At 47.3% G+C, this 20,823-nt stretch overlaps 1 protein-coding gene across 1 annotated transcript in view; it reads right to left on the bottom strand.

Moving 5' to 3' along the window:
• Positions 1 to 11,786, bottom strand: part of LOC133114961 (ral guanine nucleotide dissociation stimulator-like 1) — a 22,955-nt gene extending 11,169 nt beyond the window's left edge. Inside the window, exons 1-8 of the mRNA XM_061224661.1 lie at positions 11,369 to 11,786; positions 6,261 to 6,550; positions 5,004 to 5,048; positions 4,399 to 4,568; positions 3,608 to 3,765; positions 2,718 to 2,963; positions 2,165 to 2,268; positions 1,587 to 1,671 (exon numbers count right to left, since the gene is read on the bottom strand). Coding sequence (XP_061080645.1) covers positions 1,587 to 1,671; positions 2,165 to 2,268; positions 2,718 to 2,963; positions 3,608 to 3,765; positions 4,399 to 4,568; positions 5,004 to 5,048; positions 6,261 to 6,550; positions 11,369 to 11,392 — 1,122 coding nt within the window. The 5' untranslated portion in view covers positions 11,393 to 11,786. The remainder of the gene's footprint in view (positions 1 to 1,586; positions 1,672 to 2,164; positions 2,269 to 2,717; positions 2,964 to 3,607; positions 3,766 to 4,398; positions 4,569 to 5,003; positions 5,049 to 6,260; positions 6,551 to 11,368) is intronic.
• Between the last annotated feature and the right edge of the window lie 9,037 nt (positions 11,787 to 20,823).

Here is a 20,823-nt window from a genome sequence, read left to right as displayed (position 1 = left end):
AAAAACACACACATGCGTACGCACAAACACACACAAGAGCACAGCCAAGTCCAGTCTACAGTCTATATGACCTTTGACCTCTGTTCCACTCACACTTGAAAGAACTCTGATCAGGATTCTTTTTCAGTAGCCCTGAAAACCAGCCCTCCCTGAACTTGACCGCACATCCAGTATGCGTACTGTAGGGCAATGGATTTTGCGACCAACATATCTTTTGTGCTCTCACAATGAAATTATGTTTTTTTTTGCAGGCCATTAAAAGAACAGTGCAACTCTTAAAAGTGCAAACACTGGTATCGCTGCTTAAACACTGATAATGACACCTCATTACTCTGGACAGAAAGAAGCTGGGCCACAATCATCAATTCCCGTAGAATAAACGAACCCAACGACTGAGATTAATGTGTTTGAGAGAAAAATAAATCATTAACAGTCGGAGATTAAATAAAGGCATTTCATCGTAATATAAAGAGAATAATGCAAATTCCATCCAGACAATCAAGAGTCTGTGATGCACCAGGAAGAACGGCATTATGGGATTTGCGGTGTCTTTCAAGAGCTCTGGAATTCATTGCGACACCGCGTGATCTCGTAGCTTTGTTAGAAGGAATTAATCTGAGGGGATCGCAGAGAAACAGGCAGAAAAACAGTCCCAGTCAACCGCCTGTTTTTCTGTGTCAGGCAGATGAGAAAGTTCCCTCTCTCACACACACACACACACACTCACACACACACACACACACACATACACTCCTGTGCCCTGAGTGTGGATAACTGACGTAAACAGCGAGGGCTATAAAAGCACTCAAACCACTTGTCTGTGCTCAAGAAACAATGCTGTGCAAACATGCTGTGACTTGTTTGTGTGCCGATGTTTGTGTGTGTGTGTGTGTGTGTGCATGGGTGTGACTGTGCAAGTATGCCTGTGAATAAGTAGCTTCATCCTCGCAAATTCACACAGTGAGCTATTGAGCCGAAATGGCTAATGAGCCAAAATGGTGATTCAGTTTCACTTGAACGTTAACCTTTCAGGGGAAACTGGACGCAAATTGGAAGTGGCCCTTCCTGGCTGACCCTGGGCCCTTGAGTACTCAATGGGCCCATGGTCAGCACTCTCTCTGCCTGGGGCTTCACTAACTCAGGGGTTCCCACACTTAAGTTTAAGGGTCCTTAAAACAACCACCATGAGACAACCACCCCACCTCATTAACATGGTTAATGCTCAACGGATGCATCCATAACTAACTACAGGCTGCAAGACAGAGACTATTTACCACACTGTTACTACTACTACTACTATGGGTGTGTGTACGCATGTGTGCGTGTGTGTGTGCGTGTGTACGTGCGTGTGTGCGTGTGCGTGTGCGTGTGTGCGTGAGTGTGCGTGTGCGTGTGTGCGTGAGTGTGGGTGTGTGTACGTGCGTGTGTGTGTGTGCGTGTGTACATGTGAGCAGGAAGTGTGTCAGCAGGATGGGTACAGCACCACCCTAAAACCCCATAGGACTCTCTCCCCCTCCCTCTCCCCTTCTCTCTCTCCCAGTCTCTCTCTCTCCCTCTCTCTCTCTCTCTCTCTCCATCTCTCTCACCTCCAGCAGGATCTCCCGGCTGGTGAGCACACAGTTCTCATCGGGGAAGGTCTCACACAGGTGGTCGAAGGCGGCCATGCTGTCCCTGGAACAAACAGGACATAACCCATCAACACAGCGTCCTTCTTTATGGTCTCACAGGACCCACTCAAAACAGGACATAACCCGTCAACACATCAACACATAGTCCATCAAGTTACTGCCTGCCTCAGGCTGCCCTAGAAATTACTCACTTTAGTACTCTATTCGCCAAGATAATTATTTTCGAAAACTTTTCTAAAAGTGATGAGAATTGACAACCCTGAAACTGCTCAAGCTAGGTTTTGAAGCAGCTGGTAGCTGGTCATTTCAAACAGGTCATAGGTGGATTTTACACCAGGATATCTCACAGGAGTTCTGGGTGGAAGGTCTCTTGCTCAGGCAACAGGACAGTTCAATGTAAATCCCAACCTTTCTACTGTCTCCCCCCTGAACAGCTGACCCAGGATCAGCTTTCCCAGGTCTTATTCTATGCCCACTCATTGTGTCAAAATGGCAGAAACTGATCTGGAGTCAGTCTTATTGCAGTGCGCACATACCTGCTGACAGCTGCCCACGTCTTGCGCAGTCGATAGATGGCGTTGGACTGCAGAGCCGACAGGATGGCCTTCAGGGAGGAGAAGTTCTTCAGCCGCCGGCACTCCTGCACACAGATCCCAGGATAACAAAATAAGACTAAGCAGGGGCCAGTCCCTCCTGGAGCTGTGCAGACCTTGTTGAAGCAACTTACAGTTAATTAGACTAAGCAGGGGACAATGCGGGTTTAAGGGCCTTGCTCAAGGGCCCAACGGCTGGGCAGATCTTATTGTGGCTACACCGGGGCTTCAACCACCAACCTTGAGGGCCCCAGTCATGTACCTTAGCCACTAGGCTCCAGGCTGCCCCTGTAGGGGGTGGAGCCACTGTGTGCCTTCAATCATCAATCAACACGGTGAACCAATGAAAACACGAGCCCGTCCACGGCAAAACTCTGCGATTGGCTGACATTGCACCCGTTTTGGGCCGCTACACCAAAACTCGTCACAAGTCAAGTGCCCACACATGGCGAAGTTAACAGAGTAACACGTGCGCGTTGCGTCTCGCCCCGCTCACCTGCGCGACCACGATCCACCTCTCGATGATGCGGGCCCTGTGGGCGGGGCCGGAGGCGGGGCCGCGGGGCGAGGGCGGGGCCAGGTTCCGGACGGGCCGGTACAGGAGGGAGGTGATGACGCGGTTGGTGATGGCGTTGAATTGGGCGATGGTGGCCCTCACGCTGGGGGACAGGCTCTCGTTCTTGTCCCGCTGCGACCACAGGCACCCCAGGCACTGGAACGGGACCACGTTACGGAAGAGCTCCTGAGAGAGGAGGGGAAGGAGGAAGGAGAGCTATATCAGGAAGAAGGAAGGGAGATTATATATCCCGTCGTGATTGAACCGGGGGTCAAAGATGTAATTGCTTGTGGATTCAAATACTTTTCTACGGCTTGTCTGGTGTATTGGTACCAGTGAAATACTCTCAAAAAGAGCAAAACCAATTTTCTTGTCCTCTTGGTTGGCTCAATTGCACCAGGCAAGATCGATCGAGCAGGGAAAGTATTTGAATCCAAAACAATGATGTATTTGGGGGGCATATACCGGGGGCGACATGGCTCAGGCAGTAAAAGCAACTGTCTGGTAGTCGGAGGGTTGCCGGTTCGATCCCCCGCCCGGGTGGTGTCGAAGTGTCCCTGAGCAAGACACCCAACCCCCAAATGCTCCTGATGAGCAGGTTGGCGCCTTGCATGGCAGCCAATCACCGTCAGTGTGTGTGTGTGTGTGTGTGTGTGTGTATGAATGGGTGAATGAGAAGCATCAATTGTACAGCGCTTTAGATGAAGGCGCTATATAAATGCCAACCATTTACCATTTATTTCTGATTGGCTGAATGACCCGTTTTCATCACTACGCATTCGTATGTTTGACCAATCACAGTCCTGCATCCTGAAGTGATTGACACTTACAGCGTCCAATCGAGTGAGCTCCTCTGCGACATCAGCCACAGGGAAGTCCAGGAATTCCGTTGCTTCGTCTATGCACTTGCACCACAAGCCTTCATCCTCAGACTCCTCTTCCTCTCCCGTCCGCTGTGTGGATGCAGCCTGGTCCTGAGAATTGGTTGCTGGGAAGAAAGGGAAGAGATACCATTACATTACAGTTATTTAGCTGACACTTCTGTCCAAAGTGACTTACAGTTGATTAGACTAAGCAGGGGCCAATCCCCCCTGGAACAATTAATTGCTCAAGGGCCTAACTGTTGTCTGGATCTTATTGTGGCTACACTGGGGCTGGATTGGAACTTGTCCAAATGTTGCAACGTTGTACCAGCTGGTCAATAATAGCCAGCATATCCAAACTGTGCTCAGACTTTATTAATAATAATCAAATAATAACAATATTTCATTTGCTGCTCAGGGCACTTGACATGTACATTTTGAAAATCATAATTATCAAAGACCAAAGAGACAAAGCAAAGTGTGGCACCTCGACAGGAAATGGCTTAACTCGAGAGAAAAGCGGAGAATAAACGTAGTATGTACAAACATGGCCACAGCTAGGCCGCCTTTCTCCGGTAGACTTGCCTAAGAACGCCTCAGGAAATGTAACCACCCGGTCAGAATCTAGAATTGTATTGTACTTAGTGATAATATTAATAGTAATAATAATAATAATAATAATAATAATAATAATGAAAGTAATAATAATAATGAAGCGGGGAAGCGGGGGGCGGTTTGGGGGCTGGGGAGCACCGTACCTTCCTGCTTGAACCTCTTGAGCAGGGCGTCGGCCGGCTGGGCCAGGCGGCGGTATGCCAGGTTCCTCCGCAGGTGGAAGGACAGGAGGCGCAGGGAGGGGTGCTGAGGGGGCTCCCGAAACGCCTCGCCGTGCTTCTCCAGCCAGGCCAGGATGAGAGACGACAGGGCGCTGTGGACCAGGGGGGGACAGAGAGAGGGGTTAAGGGGTACAGAGAGAGGGGTTTAGGGGTACAGAGGGGATGGGGAGGGGGTACAGAGGGGATGGGGAGGGGGTACAGAGGGGATGGTTAAGGGGTACAGAGAGAGGGGTTAAGGGGTACAGAGGGGATGGGGTACAGAGGGGACAATTAAGGGGTACAGGGAGGATGGGTAAGGGGTGCATAGTGTATGGGGAGGGGGTACGGAGGGGATGGTTAAGGGGTACAGAGAGGACGGGGTTCAGATGATGACACTGACAGTCATAATGTAAACAATCCTATGTTCAACTAAAGGTTAGGCTACTTGTGGGGGCAATAGCAGGGTGTTGCTGGAAATGAGCGTGTGTGCTCAGTCAACACACCCTGTATAAATAACGGGTAAATAAAGAGAAAAGCAGGGCTCTCACCTATTCTGACACTGGCTGTTGTCTACCTTAGACAACTCTTCATCCCTGTGGAAAGACGAGAGGGACACATTACCACCCCGAATCACAGAGGGTTATGGTGTACGGGGTACAGGGTAAAGCAGAGACGGTCTAAAAGGCCGTTGTTGTTGTTGTTGTTGTTCCGGCTGTTAAAAGGTGTTTTATTTCCTGCTCTGTGATGTCACATAGGGTGATTTATGGCACCTGTCAGAGCCACGCCCCTGACGCCGTTAACGAGCCAATCGGGAGGAACCGGGAGCAAATGTGACACGCCTCTCACCACACACGCGCTTTTTCTTTCTTTCGACGCCGCTGAGAAAAACACTTCACACCAGCTCCGTACTCAAGATGTGTTTTGAAAGAGGTGGCATCTGGTAATTCCAAGCTGGTCTAGGGAAGGTGTAAAATATAGTCCTTCAGTCTAAACAATAAAACGATTCAGTTAGCTCCATGTATTTTAAGACTGATCTAAAATACAAATCCCTGTCACAATGTTCCCTGAGAAATGCCCGTGATACATCAGAGCCTGTTATTGTGCAATGCGAAGCCCGTTTGAGGACGTTTGATCGGGAAACGCCTCGAAACCGCGTGGAGCAGCAGTGGCACTAAGGAGCGGGTCTTTTTTTCATGGAGTGAGCACGGTGCCGTGACTCGCGGTTGACAAAACAGCCGCGCTGTTTGTGATGCAAGCAAGTGCAACGCTGCCTCGCCAGGCACCGGGAGACGACACAACAGAGCAGGTAAACACAGGGTGACTCAGCAGAACAGAACGGGGACGTCGCCGTCGTGCGATGAGCTTAGCGCTCGCTCCACAAGACGACCCTACTCAGCAGGTCAAAGGTCAAAGGTGAAATAATTCACATTTGCCTTCTGCACTGTCACAATGAAAAAGTGCTCATGTTACGGGTGGTAGACCTAGGCCGGTCATTCTAATGCACAGTGTGCAAGATCTTTTTATTTCTGAGGTGGTCCTAGTAGTACCAGAGTCTGAATTTCCCAAGTGTACAAACATTTTCAACATAAGAGCTTACTTCAGAAGTGAAGTGAAAAAAAAAAACCCTGAATGGCAAAAAAAGTCAGAGAACCTGAAATAAATTAACAGTGTTTGGAGTCACTTAAATTTCAATTGAGTCTATTTTGTAAAGATGAACTGAGATTCAACAGGAGAACCGAGAAGTGGCTGTACGGCACAGCAATGTTCTCTGGACATTGACCGTGGGCCAGGGGAGCGGGCGGTACCTCTGGAAGAGCAGCTTGACGAGGGCGTTGGTGGTGGTGAAGGCCCGGTACATGGAGAGGAAGACCTGGGCGTAGTCCGTCTCCTGGCTCTCCGGGTCCAGCAGGTGCGACAGGAGACGGGGCAGGGTGGCGGCCTTCAGCCTGCGGACCTTGCAGGTGCGGTACTGCACGAAGCCCAGGTCCGTCTGCGTCTCGGCCGGGTCCGCGGGGGCCGCCACCGGCTCCCGCCGCAGAGTTATCCCAAACACCGCCCCGTCCTCCACCTCCTCCCCCCACTCCTGCACGGGGTCCTGGGACAGAGGGGTGAGGGTTAGGGTGGGTGAGGGTCAGGGTTGGTCAGAGAGATGCAGGGAGGGGTGAGGGTTAGGGTGGGTCAAAGGGAGGGGTGAGAGTTAGGGTGGGTGAGGGTCAGGGTGGGCCAGAGAGGCAGGGAGGGGTGAGGGTTAGGGTGGGTGAAGGTTAGGGTGGGCCAGAGATGCAGGGAGGGGTGAGGGTTAGGGTGGGTGAGTGTATGTCTGTGTGATCGCACATGTGTGTGATTGCATGTACATTCAAATGAGGTGTGTGTGTGTGTGTGTGTATGTGTTTGCCTGTGTATGTGTAGTCGCATGTGTGTAAATGTGGATGTGTGTGCGTATGTGTGTTTGTGTGTGTGTGTGCGGATGTGTATGTGTAGATGAGTATGTATTTGGGTGTGTGTGCGTATGTGCGTGTGTGAGAGGATGTGTTTGTGTAGATAAGTGTGTATGTGTAAATGTGTATTGTGTGTGTGTAAATGTGTGTATGTCTGTGTGTGTCTGTAAATGAGTATGTGTGTGTGTGTGTGTGTGTGCGTGTCTGTGTGTGTTTGTGGGTGTGTGTGTAGATGAGTATGTATGTATGTGTGTGTGAGTGTGTGTGTCTGTGTCTGTCTGTGTATGTATGCGTGTATGTATGCATATGTCTGTGCGTGTGTGCGTGCGTGCGTGTGTGTGTAGATGAGTATGTATATGTGTGTGTGTGATTGCATGTCCCTGCAGCACAGAAGGCCCACACATTGGTGTTGAGAATATCATATCAACTCTACCCAAGCCATCACCCCTAGGACTGAAATAAACTGTGAAGCGCTGACTAAACACAGTGGCGCAATTATAACGTGAAAAACTGCAGAAAACACCACATTATAACCCCCATAAGCCACACAGCCCCACAGTGATGTCACCTCCGTAATCTAGCAAAAACACAAGACTTCTCTTTCACTCCACAAAATTGCAGTTCATCTCCAGGTAAAGACCTGTTTTGCAACAGCAGACCACAGCCAGGCAGGGCTGCCCTTAAGAGTTATGCAGACAGGATAATATTTACGTGTCATTACCGAGAAGGTGCTCACAGTCAAAAATACAAAATAAACAACAATCAACAAAATAACCGACTGCTGACTTAGAAACACCAGACCATGCACTTCTAGCACCTTCATTTATACAAGGTTGCAGTTTTATAAAACAGACGAATATAGATGTGGCCCTTAAACAGCGTAGACGCTTATGATATATGCCGAATACAGAACTGAGAAAGGGAGGCGCCGTGTTATTTCAGGCCTAAAGGTGGGATGGGAGCCACATGAACTGAACTGAGAGCAACCACTGGAAGAGTTTACGCTCTGCTCTACGCTGCCCGAGGCCAGAGGGCATTTCACAACAAATAATATATCAGATGAGAGAGATCGCTCGCGTTTTCTGTGGGGAAAAGACCCCGTAAAAGAGCTGCCCTTCTTATTTATGCCGTAATAAAATCAGACAGATGTGCGTGAAAGGGGAGAGGCTCTCCGGGGGACCGATCACTTGCGCGATCACTTGTCTTCAAAGGCACAGTTCCCGTTTCGCTCGGAGACCGCAACAAAACACGGGAGTGGGTTGCACAACCGACTCATTAATAAATCATCATAAATCTGCATTTTTAATTGCCGCCAGCAAAATGACATCATCTCTCACCCTCCCTCCCACGAGTTCCTGTCTCTCTGGTTTTGTCAGTAGAATGGGGTGTAGTTGGAATTGATATAGCCGGCATTGGCTTTCACGCCTGTAATGGGAGTTTGGTGGATTAGTAGCTGTACCCTGGAGTAAAATCCAGCTATGACCGTCTTGAAATCACCAGCTACCAGCTGTTTCAGAACCTAGCTTGAGCTGGACACACCATGTTGAGCTGGTCTGGACCGGTCAACCAGCTACCAGCTGTTTCAGAAGTTAGCTTGAGCTGTTTTTCTCAGCAGGGTAGCAATCTGAATGCCAATGCAGGCAGGTACTATAAAATTATTTTAAAAAGTGTCCATGACAAAACACAGTCGGATTTACATTTCACCGGCACTGACCGCCACTGTCTCCCAGCAAGCACAGAAGTGGCATCTATTTTACAACTATTCAAATGAGAGGGCCATGCAAATGGGGCTCCAGTCCTTCACTGGGATTGGCCCCTGGCGTGGGGCACTTGACTGTGGTGAACACTACACTGTAGTGCAGTGCTGCTCAACTCCACGTCCTGCAGTGTGTGCAGTGCTGCTCAACTCCACGTCCTGCAGTGTGTGCAGTGCTGCTCAACTCCACGTCCTGCAGTGTGTGCAGTGCTACTCAACTCCACGTCCTGCAGTGTCTGCAGTGCTGCTCAACTCCACGTCCTGCAGTGTGTGCAGTGCTGCTCAACTCCACGTCCTGCAGTGTGTGCAGTGCTGCTCAACTCCACGTCCTGCAGTGTGTGCAGTGCTACTCAACTCCACGTTCTGCAGTGTCTGCAGTGCTGCTCAACTCCACGTCCTGCAGTGTCTGCAGTGCTGCTCAACTCCATGTCCTGCAGTGCTACTCAACTCCACGTCCTGCAGTGTCTGCAGTGCTGCTCAACTCCACGTCCTGCAGTGTCTGCAGTGCTGCTCAACTCCACGTCCTGCAGTGTCTGCAGCGCTACTCAACTCCACGTCCTGCAGTGTCTGCAGTGCTACTCAACTCCACGTCCTGCAGTGTCTGCAGTGCTGCTCAACTCCACGTCCTGCAGTGTCTGCAGTGCTACTCAACTCCACGTCCTGCAGTGTCTGCAGAACTACTCAACCCCACGTCCTGCAGTGTCTGCAGTGCTACTCAACTCCACGTTCTGCAGTGTCTGCAGTGCTACTCAACTCCACGTCCTGCAGTGTCTGCAGTGCTACTCAACCCCACATCCTGCAGTGTCTGCAGTGCTACTCAACCCCACATCCTGCAGTGCTACTCAACTCCACGTCCTGCAGTGTCTGCAGTGCTAGTCAACTCCACGGTTGAAGTGAATGCCTGCAGACACAGCAGCCTGCAGGACGTGGAGTTCAGCAGCAGTGCTGTAGCACATGCCAGAATTCTCCTCAAACGCCCAGTGGAGCGGATGAACACCCCTCATTCTGCATGGCTTTCATCAGCTTCACAACATTAAGCAGTGACATCAGGCGGTAGTTTAAGCTTTTTCACATTTTCCTCAAAAAACAAACAATAGGGTGTTTTTGCCATACATTGTGTGTAACGTATGTGTGTATGAATATAGATTTTTTTTTTGCACAATAAATGAATGACAAATCAAATAAAGGGAAATTAGAGGGCAGGGGCTGTGCAAGAATGAAATAAAAGCAAAGCATAAAGCAGGAACTGCAAAATTGAAATATTACAATAAAAATTAGCCCGACAGCTGAAAGAGGCAGAACCGGACCCTTGTGACTGGGTGCCATAGGGCCTCCTCAAAATAAATCAGAAATAGGATTTCCTTTAGTCAGGCATACAGTAACAAGGCTTTAGAGCCACCCCGCATGGGTTTGGAGCATCCAAATGAACACTCACTTTAGCTAAAGCTCATTTTCAAATGCGTAGCCTACAGGAATCGTTTTCCTCAGAAAACTCGTGTCAGCCCCGAGATTTTTTTCCAAGGATGCTCCCGATAAGCACAGCACGGCACAACCCCAAGGTATTCAAGGGAAACTACAGGAAATGACATTTATTTAACGCACTGTCGCGTTTTCTGGAAGAGCTACGGATCACTTCCTTTGTTGTGATCGCAAAAACAAGTTTCGGTGCCAACATGCTCTGTTTCACATGTTAGGGAGGAAACGGCGCTGCCACCATAAGAACACGTTGACAGATATAAAACTGCAACATCCCCTTTTTAAAGACCGCAGAAATAAAAACGAGTTCCCAAATGAGGAATTAAAAGCCACAATGGTTTGGCGTTAAATGCAAAATCAATGGAAAGTAATTGTTTGGCATAAAAAGCCTTTTCCTCAATTCTGTGAAAGGAGTTTTTGTTTGTCGTAGGAATTTGTTATTTTCAAAATTCGTACAATAATGCAGCCTATATTCGTATTGCCAGAAATGTAATTTAAATATTCAGTCGAACATATATATGAAATTAACGAATGGGTTTCAATGCCGAATAACAGCCCGGAGCGCACTTTGAAGAGTAAGATAACTTTGGTCGTTTAATTTAACGCAGTCTATAACCACAGCGCATCCCGATGTCCATGCAGTCTACGGTCACACAGCGAAGGACGACGAGTCACGACCCCGTTATATAACGTCTCACCGAGACAGGGAGAAAAATAGCGCTGCCACTATTTATTTTAGTCTGAATGTCCCAGACACGAGACGATGGATTCCACGGAACACTGCGATATCACTCTGATGGATCTGCTGGGCGGGTCGTATACACAGGCCAACTAATGCAGGTTCTGACATAATAATAAAAAAATAAAAACACGTCTAAATTTTTATTTTAAACATTTTAAACACAAAACAGACGCGATTCAAATCATACATTATAAACTAATGAGACTGTACATCCCCAACGCACTGATATACCAACGACCAGCAATGTATGAATTCAAGAACAACAACATTTCCAAACATAGCCTACTAACCTTAGTTATCATATATTTTCTTGGCCGACAACTTCATTATTTAGGTACACGTTGAAATCATACAGCTTTCACATCAAAACAAATCTACATAAATCTAACACATGAACACATAATTTACCGAATATTTCTTTACCGATTTGACAATCGGAAACATTACCATAACTAAAGGACAAAATTAATGAAACAGGAAGATAGGAATAGCAATAATTACCATCGTTAACTCCCATTTCCCCATCTCGTTAGCGTGAAGCAGACGTCTATCGAGATTTTCGGTGGTTCTTTACTGTGTAGTTCCTTCCATCATCCTATATTTAGAAATCACTGAAATGCAGCTATACTTAATCCACTTATAGAAAACTGTCTTCCTTCAAATGTCACCTGAAAGCGAATAGCACTGCCGTAAAAAAAAATTTTTTTTTGCGCAAAACGGTCAACTTTTGATTTCCAGGAACAGATGTTTTAGTTTCGCGACACGTCCAATTAAGTTACTGGTAGTCTTTCAGACAACTGTTCTTTGATAAATAAACAGCCTCACTAAATGCTGAGGACAGATTTGCACGCAATCTCGTCTCCGGACTCGGCGCGTTGCAGTCGCAGAGACGCTGTCAGGTGTCACCTGTTACCTGCGGTGCCAGACAGTCGGTTTGCGCAAAGCGTGAAACACGCACCTGACATTCACTGGGTGGGAACATCGTGGCTGTTGGATTGGTTGACGCGACTGGAAGGCGGGGTCGGGACGGGAAACGGGCTAAATATATGAAGTCTTTTTCTTTTTTTAAGGACGTGGGGACTGTGCTAGGCAGTCTGCTCGTATTTCTTTGTTTTGTTTGGTTTTTTATTCAGAAAGAGTGGAGGAGAGGAACAGATAAAAATGGGACTACAGCAGAGAAACTGTGTGGCTAAGGTGCTTGACTGGGACCCAGAAGGTTGGTGGTTCAAGCCCCTGTTGCTCCCTTGAGCAAGGCCCTTAACCCCACACTGCTCCAAGAGGGGTTGTGCCTTGTTTAGTCTAATCAATTATAAGTTGCGTTGGATGAAAGCATCAGCTAAATAACACAATTAAAAGGAGTTCATTCAAATGGCCATGGCAGGGCAGTGCGACATTTTAGGCTTGAAAATGACACCTCGAACTCACACGCACAGGCTATGTCGTCCACATATTACTCTGCAAACAGACAGTATGTAGTATATTTAGAACATCACATGTTGCATTTCTGACAGTGGTATGGTTGCTCTGCCCGCATACATTCCTGACAGAGTATGAGGATGAGTTCATCATGCCTTCTGTCTCTGGCTCTGTGGTTTAGCCTATCTGCATATTTACATGTGATCCAAGATACCATTTTGCAGAATGCATGCATATGGTACAGGTCATCAAGCAATAGTTCAACACATATAGTCAAAATTTCTGTATCAAATTACGTAAATTACAAGGCACAAGATAAAACTTAAATAATGATAAAATTGTATTTCCCCAAATTTGTAGGACAGTCTTTCCATTGTTTTCATTTCCAGTAAAGCTGTTTTTGTTGAATTTCTGGTCCAATGGTGTTGAGAAAGGTGAGGTGTAATGTATTAAATGTATAAATAACCCTTTCCCTGTATGAAATCAAAGCCAGGACCCAGTGTTGAAACTAAGCCTGAATGACAGCCGACTGGAGCTGCTATTGCAACACAGCCGTCAAAACCACAAGCAGAGGGACTATTTCCGTGAGCTGTTTATCCTTAAAATCAAACTCAGATGCCATGGCAGCCTGGAGTGAGAATAAGGGATTAGCTGTTAAATTTCAACCCTGTTTTCCGGGTGCAATTTTATTTGCTAAATTGGTATCTAAAGTGGGAGAGGTATTGCTGTTCCTAGAATAGGCATTACAGAATCAACATCAAAACTATGCTGAAAAAAAAAGACATACTTTATACGACAAAGACATGCAGATTAGGCTACTTTAGGGGGGGGGGGGGTCCTAGTGTAAACATACAGATAATCAGAACCCTTGAAGAGTACAATCAACTTTCAAACTAGCATACCACAGTCGGCAGCTAGAATACAACAATACAACAGCCAATAAAAAACAACAATACCTATACAAGTAACAATGTCTATACAATCTATACGTAAGTGCCATTACAGTCTAAGGCTAATCATGGTGGTGAGTTGGGAAGGGAAAGGTGTAGCCTGAAGAGATGGGTCTTCAGTCTGCGCTTGAAAGAGGTCAGACTCTGCTGTTCTGACATCCACCGGGACACACACATCCCAATGGTAACAGGCTGTGATCCAAGGCACCAGCCAGTTCATTGGGAGCATTTGGGGGTTAGGTGTCTTGCTCAGGGACACTTCAACACACCCAGGTCGTGGAATCAAACCCACAACTCACCGACTGCCAGACGACCGCTCTTACCTCCTGAGCTAATGTCACCCCAGTACACATTATGTATTGCATTATAGAGATGCAATAGATAGCAACCAGACCTCAGGGGTGAATTATAGGGCTGTTCTGACATGGCTCCACAGCTGAGACTGTGCGCTATGCTGCACATGTGTGCTAACGCTAGCTCCCTAACGCTAGCTCCCTACCGCTAGCTCTTTAATGCTAGCTCTCTAACGCTCACTCTCTAATGCTAGCTCCCTAAGGCTAGCTCTCTAATGCTAGCTCCCTAAGGCTAGCTCTCTAATGCTAGCTCCCTAACTCTAGCTCGCTAACACTAGCTCTCTAACTCTAGCTCTCCAACGCGTGCTCGCTAACACTAGCTCTCTCATGCTAGCTCCCTAATGCTAGCTCTCTAACGCTAGCTCCCTAATGCTAAAATGCTAGCTCCCTAACGCTAGCTTTCTAACGCTAGCTCCCTAACGCTATCTCTCTAATGCTAGGTCCCTAACGCTAGCTCTCTAAAGCTAGCTCCCTAAGGCTATCTCTCTAATGCTAGCTCCCTAACGCTATCTCTCTAATGCTAGCTCTCTAACTCTAGCTCTCTAATGCTAAAATGCTAGCTCCCTAACGCTAGCTCCCTAACGCTATCTCTCGAATGCTAGGTCCCTAAGGCTAGCTCCCTGTAGGCCCCAGAGCACAGGTAGTCTGTTTGTTTGTGAGGTCACGTGTTTAATGAGAGTGGGGATAGGTGTGAGGGGATTTCTCAGAAATGCCGAGCCATTGCAGGCCCTCTTGCATCCTGCTCCCAATTCCACTAACAAGTGTGATTAATCTGGGGCCAGAAATGGCACTGCAATACCCACACCACCACTAATTAACACTGATGAGGGACACAAAATGGCAGACGGAGACAGGGACAGAGAGGAAATCAAATAGATAATTTGTTATTTAGCTGATGCTTTTATCCAAAGCAACTTACAGTTGATTAGACTAAGCAGCAGACAATCCTCCCCTGGAGCAATGCAGGGTTAAGGGCCTTGCTCAAGGGCCCAACAGCTGTGCGGATGATTGGAACCCGGTGGAAAGTTGTTTCAGGTAAATCTTGCGCTTATATTGGAGAACACCAAAGAACCCACGGTATATAAATGCAGTATATTACCTCATGAACCTCAGTAATCCCAAAACAGCATAACACTCGAGGTTATAATGGCTCTTAACACGTCAGCGAAATATTAAAGCGGATACCAGGCTGTGGTCTCAGGCCGTGCCGCAGTCAGACGTCAACGGGGACCGGCGGTCGGTGTGGGACACAGGGCCAAACTAACACCGCAGTCCAGAGTGCTCCACTTCCCCTTTCTCCAGCGCGGAAACATCTGCCTCGTGTCGCCTGGGCTCCTCTTCGGTCCTTTCCAAAGGAAGACGGGGAAGAGAACACAACGAGTCCCTTCAGATCTTATTTTAGGATGTCATGCGCTCCCGCGGTTTTAGCCTTGACCACATCACCCTGCAAACTGACACAGGTTTCTAGAGGGCGCAGTCGTATACAGGTTTCTAGAGGGCGCAGAGTCGTACACAGGTTTCTACAGGGCACAGAGTCTTACACAGGTTTATACAGGGCACAGACACTTACACGGGTTTATACAGGGCACAGACACTTACACGGGTTTATACAGGGCACAGACTCTTATACAGGTTTATACAGGGCACAGAGTCATACACAGGTTTCTACAGGGCACCCTTATGAAAATAATCACACGTTCAAAAACCACTTGTGAACAGCCAACATGTGAAGAGTACACATGCAAACTATGAGAATAACCCTGTGTACAAGATGAGAGTAAGAAAGGGTAACCCATGACATTTGAAGTCATATGTTTTGTTTGTGAAAATTGTAGCGCACATTCGAAAAAGCCAATCACCAGTTGTGCCATTTTCGTTTTCACATGTGCATATGATAATTCACACGTGAAAACTTTAAATTCACATGTGAAAACTTTAAATTCACATGTGAAATTGTGATTTCCACATATGAAAAGGCCAATTTCATTTGATCTTTATGTAAGCCTTATGGACGTTTCCGTAGGGCTCAGAGTTGCTGAATGTAAGCAAATAAAAACATAATGTGAACGCAGATCACATAAAGACTACAAAGGATGCTATACACAAATCGACCGGGTCATGTTTGCCCTCGCCGGCAGAGCAGCCTTTGGCTTTTTGAAAACACGTCCTGTGTTTGTAGACCTTTCTCCACGTGTCTTTTGAAGTGTAATGAAAAGATGTTTCTGAACTCACGGTAGACACAAGCTGCCAGTTCACTCACTCCCACACACACACACACACACACACACACACTCCCATGCACACACACACACACACACACATACACTCTTCCCTTCACTCACTCTCATGCACACACATGCACACACACACACACACACACACACACATCTTCCCTTCACTCTCTCTCTCTCCCACACACACACACACACACACATACACACATGCGCACACACACGCATGCGCACACACACACACTCACACACACGCACACACACACACACACACAAAAAGGACAGCATTCAGACTGAACCAGGCCCAGAATGTCTCCTGATATCCTGCAGTTTCCAGTCTGGAGCACCGAAAACACAAACACCACGGTCCCAAGCGCTTGAGTCTTGACCCTCAGCCTCCTGTTATACAGAGACGCTCTGTCCTCTTTGGCACAATCTGCAAGCGCATCCCAGTTCCCCTGGAAAAGACAAACTGGCATGTTTACAGTTTTTTGCTGAATTTTCGTTTGGAGAGAGAGAAAGATGGCGGAGACACCATTTTGTCTCCATTGATTATGGAGCCTTCAGATGAAATTATTCCTCCTGAGTCGCCACATTACATTAATGGCATTTGGCAGACGCTCTTATCCAGAGCGACGTACAGTTGATTAGACTAAGCAGGAGACAATCCTCCTCTGGGGCAATGCAGGGTTAAGGGCCTTGCTCAAGGGCCCAACGGCTGTGCGGATCTTATTGTGGCTACACCGGGGATCGAACCACCGACCTTGCGGGTCCCAGTCATTTACCTTAACCACCCTCCCACATTCTATTCACCCTATCCTCCTTCACCTCTCTATTTCCACCATCAACCCTTCTCATAAAATATGTCTCTTCCAAAAATAAAGCACACATATAAGATGAGCAAGTTTGTTTTAAGTAAATAGATAAGAATAAGTCTCAAAATGAGACCAAAATACTTTTTTTAAATATATCTTTAAAATATCAGTCTTTTGCAATCAAGGAACATGCTTTCAAGGGGTCTGAACACTTGCAGCGTCTATGTTTTTCTCTGCACATTGCATGATCCTGTTCCCTGAAATTCAGGGATTTGGGAATTGAATGTGAGGACTATTCTAATTTTGGCAAACGAACCACAACTGAATTTCAGAGGTTGCCTGAAGACAAGAATCTGACGGCAACTTGAACGGTGCCAAATAATTTATTCATCAGACATCCATCCAAGTTGGAATGATTTATATGCACCACAGGTAACACGTGCCGTCATTTTTCAAGCAATGTGACAGACAGTTTTAAGAACAAGATGTTAAAAATGTGTATGTGTGCATGCATGCATGCGTGTGTGTGTGTGTGTGTACTCCATGCAAACACCCCATGTAAAGAATGCAGGTAACACCCAGCAGGATCCCCTCAGCTCATCTCAGTTCAGATTGAAGGGCATTTCCGTCTAATCATTACAAAATTTTATTGAACTTGCTGCACGGATGGTGCAGTGGATAGGACTGTTGCCTCAGAGCAAGGAGGTCCTGGGTTTGAATCCCGGTCGGCCGGGGCCTCTCTGTGTGGATGCATGCAGGTTAGGCTGATTGGGAAGTCTAAATTGCCCATGGGTATGAGTGTGTGATTGAATGGTGTGTGTGCCCTGCGATGGACTGGCGACCTGTCCAGGGTGCATTCCTGCCTTTCGCCCAATGTATGCTGGGATAGGCTCCAGCCGCCTGGATGGACAGATGGACCTGACTGGATGGAATTGGCAATGACATCAGCCCTGATCTGATGACATCACAAAGGAGGTTCACATGACAATGCTCAAAAGGAGGTCAAGAGAGGAGCCAGATCCTCTGAACTGACCAGCAGAAGGTCAGGACCCCTTCTTGGCTGATAACCATGGTTCATTCAGGATTTGTCCTCGATCACAATCTCCCCCTGCCATTCTGCGATTGCAATCTGTGACGTAAAAACATTCTGGGAGACAAAGCGAAGTTGTGCGCCCACATACGCTGGTTGTCAGCATAACCCCCCTGGCTCCTACTTGACTGACTGCCTGCAGAAAGGACAACTTGTGTTGATTGGCGTCTGGAAGGAGGCCAATTCCTTCTTAAGATAACAGTAATTAGGGGGGTCATAGTTGTTCTATTTGCTGATTGCTTTATTGCTTCATTGCTTTACTGCTGTTTGTTTGTATTCCTAGGATTCCTTCACCAGCGTGTGCAGTTTGAAGGGAGGAGCAAAGACATTCCAAAACGGAAGATAAGAGTTACAACATGGACAATGTGAAAACGACTGGAAGACGACGGCAAACAAAGCCCATTCACATATGACTTGAGGCCCTGCCTCTTTAATAACTTTAATATGGCGCGGTATCACTGGAGTCAGTTTCCATTGAAGAGTTCCTCCACACAGCTTATGAACAGCGCCCAGGGTGTGCAGATGAGAAGGGAATTAAATCGGGACCATGACATAATGGGGTTGGAGACTGCGGTCACGGACTGGAGGGAGTTGGAGAGACACAATCACGCCATACTCAGGAGGCGGGGAGGGAGAGATTGGAGTATCGAACCTGGGGGTTGTACGACATCCGAGGTCAAAACTTGGGGGATTCATTCACTCTAATATTGTGACAAACTGCATTCTGCATTATGGAGCGGCCTGTAGCGTAGTGGTTAAGGTAAATGACTGGGACACGCAAGGTCGGTGGTTCTAATCCTGGTATAGCCACAATAAGATCCGCACAGCTGTTGGGCCCTTGAGCAAGGCCCATGACCCTACATTGCTCCAGGGGAGGATTGTCTCCTGCTTAATCAACTGTACGTCAGTCTGGATAAGAGCATCTACCAAATGCCAATAATGTAGTGTAAAATGTTAATTCTGGCAGCACCTTCATTGGGACAATTTGAGGCTTCTGGTCACCCTAACCGTGCATCCTAACTGTTGTTGTTGTTGTTGTTGTTGTTGTTGTAGGGCGGCCTGTAGCATAGTGGTTAAGGTACATGACTAGGACACACAGTCGGTGGTTCGATCCCTGGTGTAGCCACAATAAGATCTGCACAGCCCTGCATTAACTCCCCATTGCTCCAGGGTAGGATTGTCTCCTGCTTAGTCTAATCAACTGTACGTCGCTCTGGATAATTACTGTATAAATAAGTATGTCGCTCTGGATAATTACTGTAATCTAATAATGTAATGTTGTCTTCACACACAAAGCGCTCTTTCTCCTGATTTGTCCAGCCATCCTATGTGATGCGGGCTGAACCAATTACGGATGAGTGCGGTGAGAAATTCTCTGCTCTTTTGTTCTGACGCACATGCAGTTTAATCCCTTCACGCCCTGTACGCAAGGCTAAAGAAATCGTTGGCTCGTCTTCACAGTACCTGACACCAGAAGGTGTGGTGGCATGTTAAATCTGAGCAAGAAGAGCGCTGCCTTTGGCCCTCAGGGGAAATGCGCTGGTCAATGTTGTCATCTTCAGTCATCAACAAACTACTCTCAAAACTCATTCGGTTCAAGAATTCTCCCTCTCCACCTCAGCTGGTTTGTAGTGAGCATTCTGGCACAAAATGGCTGCCGCTGCATCACCCAGGTGGGAGTGCTACATAAATGCAATGGTCTGTCTATCTAAGATATGGACAAAGGCCCAATGTTTTTTCTGTCCTGTTATTTGTGTTTTGTTTGCGTTCATTTGGACACAGTTGGCCATACAGTGTCACGGGTTACAGACCTTTGGGTTAATTTGATCTTATGACACAGGAGTGACTCCAGTCTGCCTGTGCATTCAGGGCTGATTTACCAAGACCTTTAGCAAAACCCTTTAGCGCACTCAGAACCAATAACAAGGCCAGTGATTGGTCACAGCATTTGTTTTGCACCAATCTGTCAGGGCTCAGAGCAACAGGACCCAGTAGCAAGACCACAAGATTGATTTTGGAGTTTTTATTTTTAACTTGGTGGTAGAGTATGCAGGTGAGGGTTGATAGCCAGCAAACAGAATCAGCAGGGAATAGGAAGTTCATTAGTGAGTGTCCAGACAGAGGTTCGGTATTCCAGCAAGCAGTTAATCCAAAACCAAGTCGAAGTCACAAGCAAAGGGTCGATAATTAACGAATAAAAACAGAATCCAGGAACGAAAATTGAAAAGCCAAAACGGCTCGATAAACTATGGTTTAGACAGATGGGTAAAGCAAAAGGCAGGAGTCTAGGACAAAACAGGTCGTAACAGGAATCAATCAGAAAATAATGCTGGTGAGTATGGTTGGGACGCATAACAATCTGGCGATGAACAAAACTAACAAAGGGGTTTTTATACACCGGTAACGAGAGGGAAATGACAATCAGGAAGTGGGAGACAGGTGAAATGAATGACAGGGAATGAATGTGTGCACAGAGGGTAACAATAAACAGAAACGCTAAAGACTCAGATAAGACAGAAAACACTGAACCTGACACCAATCATTGGTTGTGTTTTTGGGTTTTGTGTGTGCTAAAAAGGTTCTGCACCAGACTTGGGCCAAATATGTAATTGTTGGGGATTCAAATTCTTTCCTGCGCTCGATTGATCTTGCCTGGTGCAACTGAGCCAACCGAGAGGACCTGATGTTGGGGCTTGCACTTTTTGTGATTATTTCATACATTACATTATTGGCATTTGGCAGACGCTCTTATCCAGAGCGACGTACAGTTGATTAGACTAAGCAGGAGACAATCCTACCCTGGAGCAATGCAGGGTTAAGGGCCTTGCTCAAGGGCCCAACGGCTGTACGGACCTTACTGTGGCTACACCGGGATTAGAACCACAAACCTTGTGTGTCCCAGGGGCGGCCTGTAGCATAGTGGTTAAGCTAAATGACTGGGACACGCAAGGTCGGTGGTTCTAATCCCGGTGTAGCCACAATAAGATCTGCACAGCCGTTGGGCCCTTGAGTAAGGCCCTTAACCCTGCATTGCTCCAGGGGAGGATTGTCCCCTGCTTAGTCTAATCAACTGTGCGTCACTCTGGATAAGAGCATCTGCC

This window comes from Conger conger, chromosome 16 (assembly GCF_963514075.1).
Source record: "Conger conger chromosome 16, fConCon1.1, whole genome shotgun sequence".
In the NCBI taxonomy this organism is placed as follows: Eukaryota; Metazoa; Chordata; class Actinopteri; order Anguilliformes; family Congridae; genus Conger; species Conger conger.
Note: the sequence above shows the minus strand (reverse complement) of the source record. Positions and strands in the feature narration are given on the sequence as shown.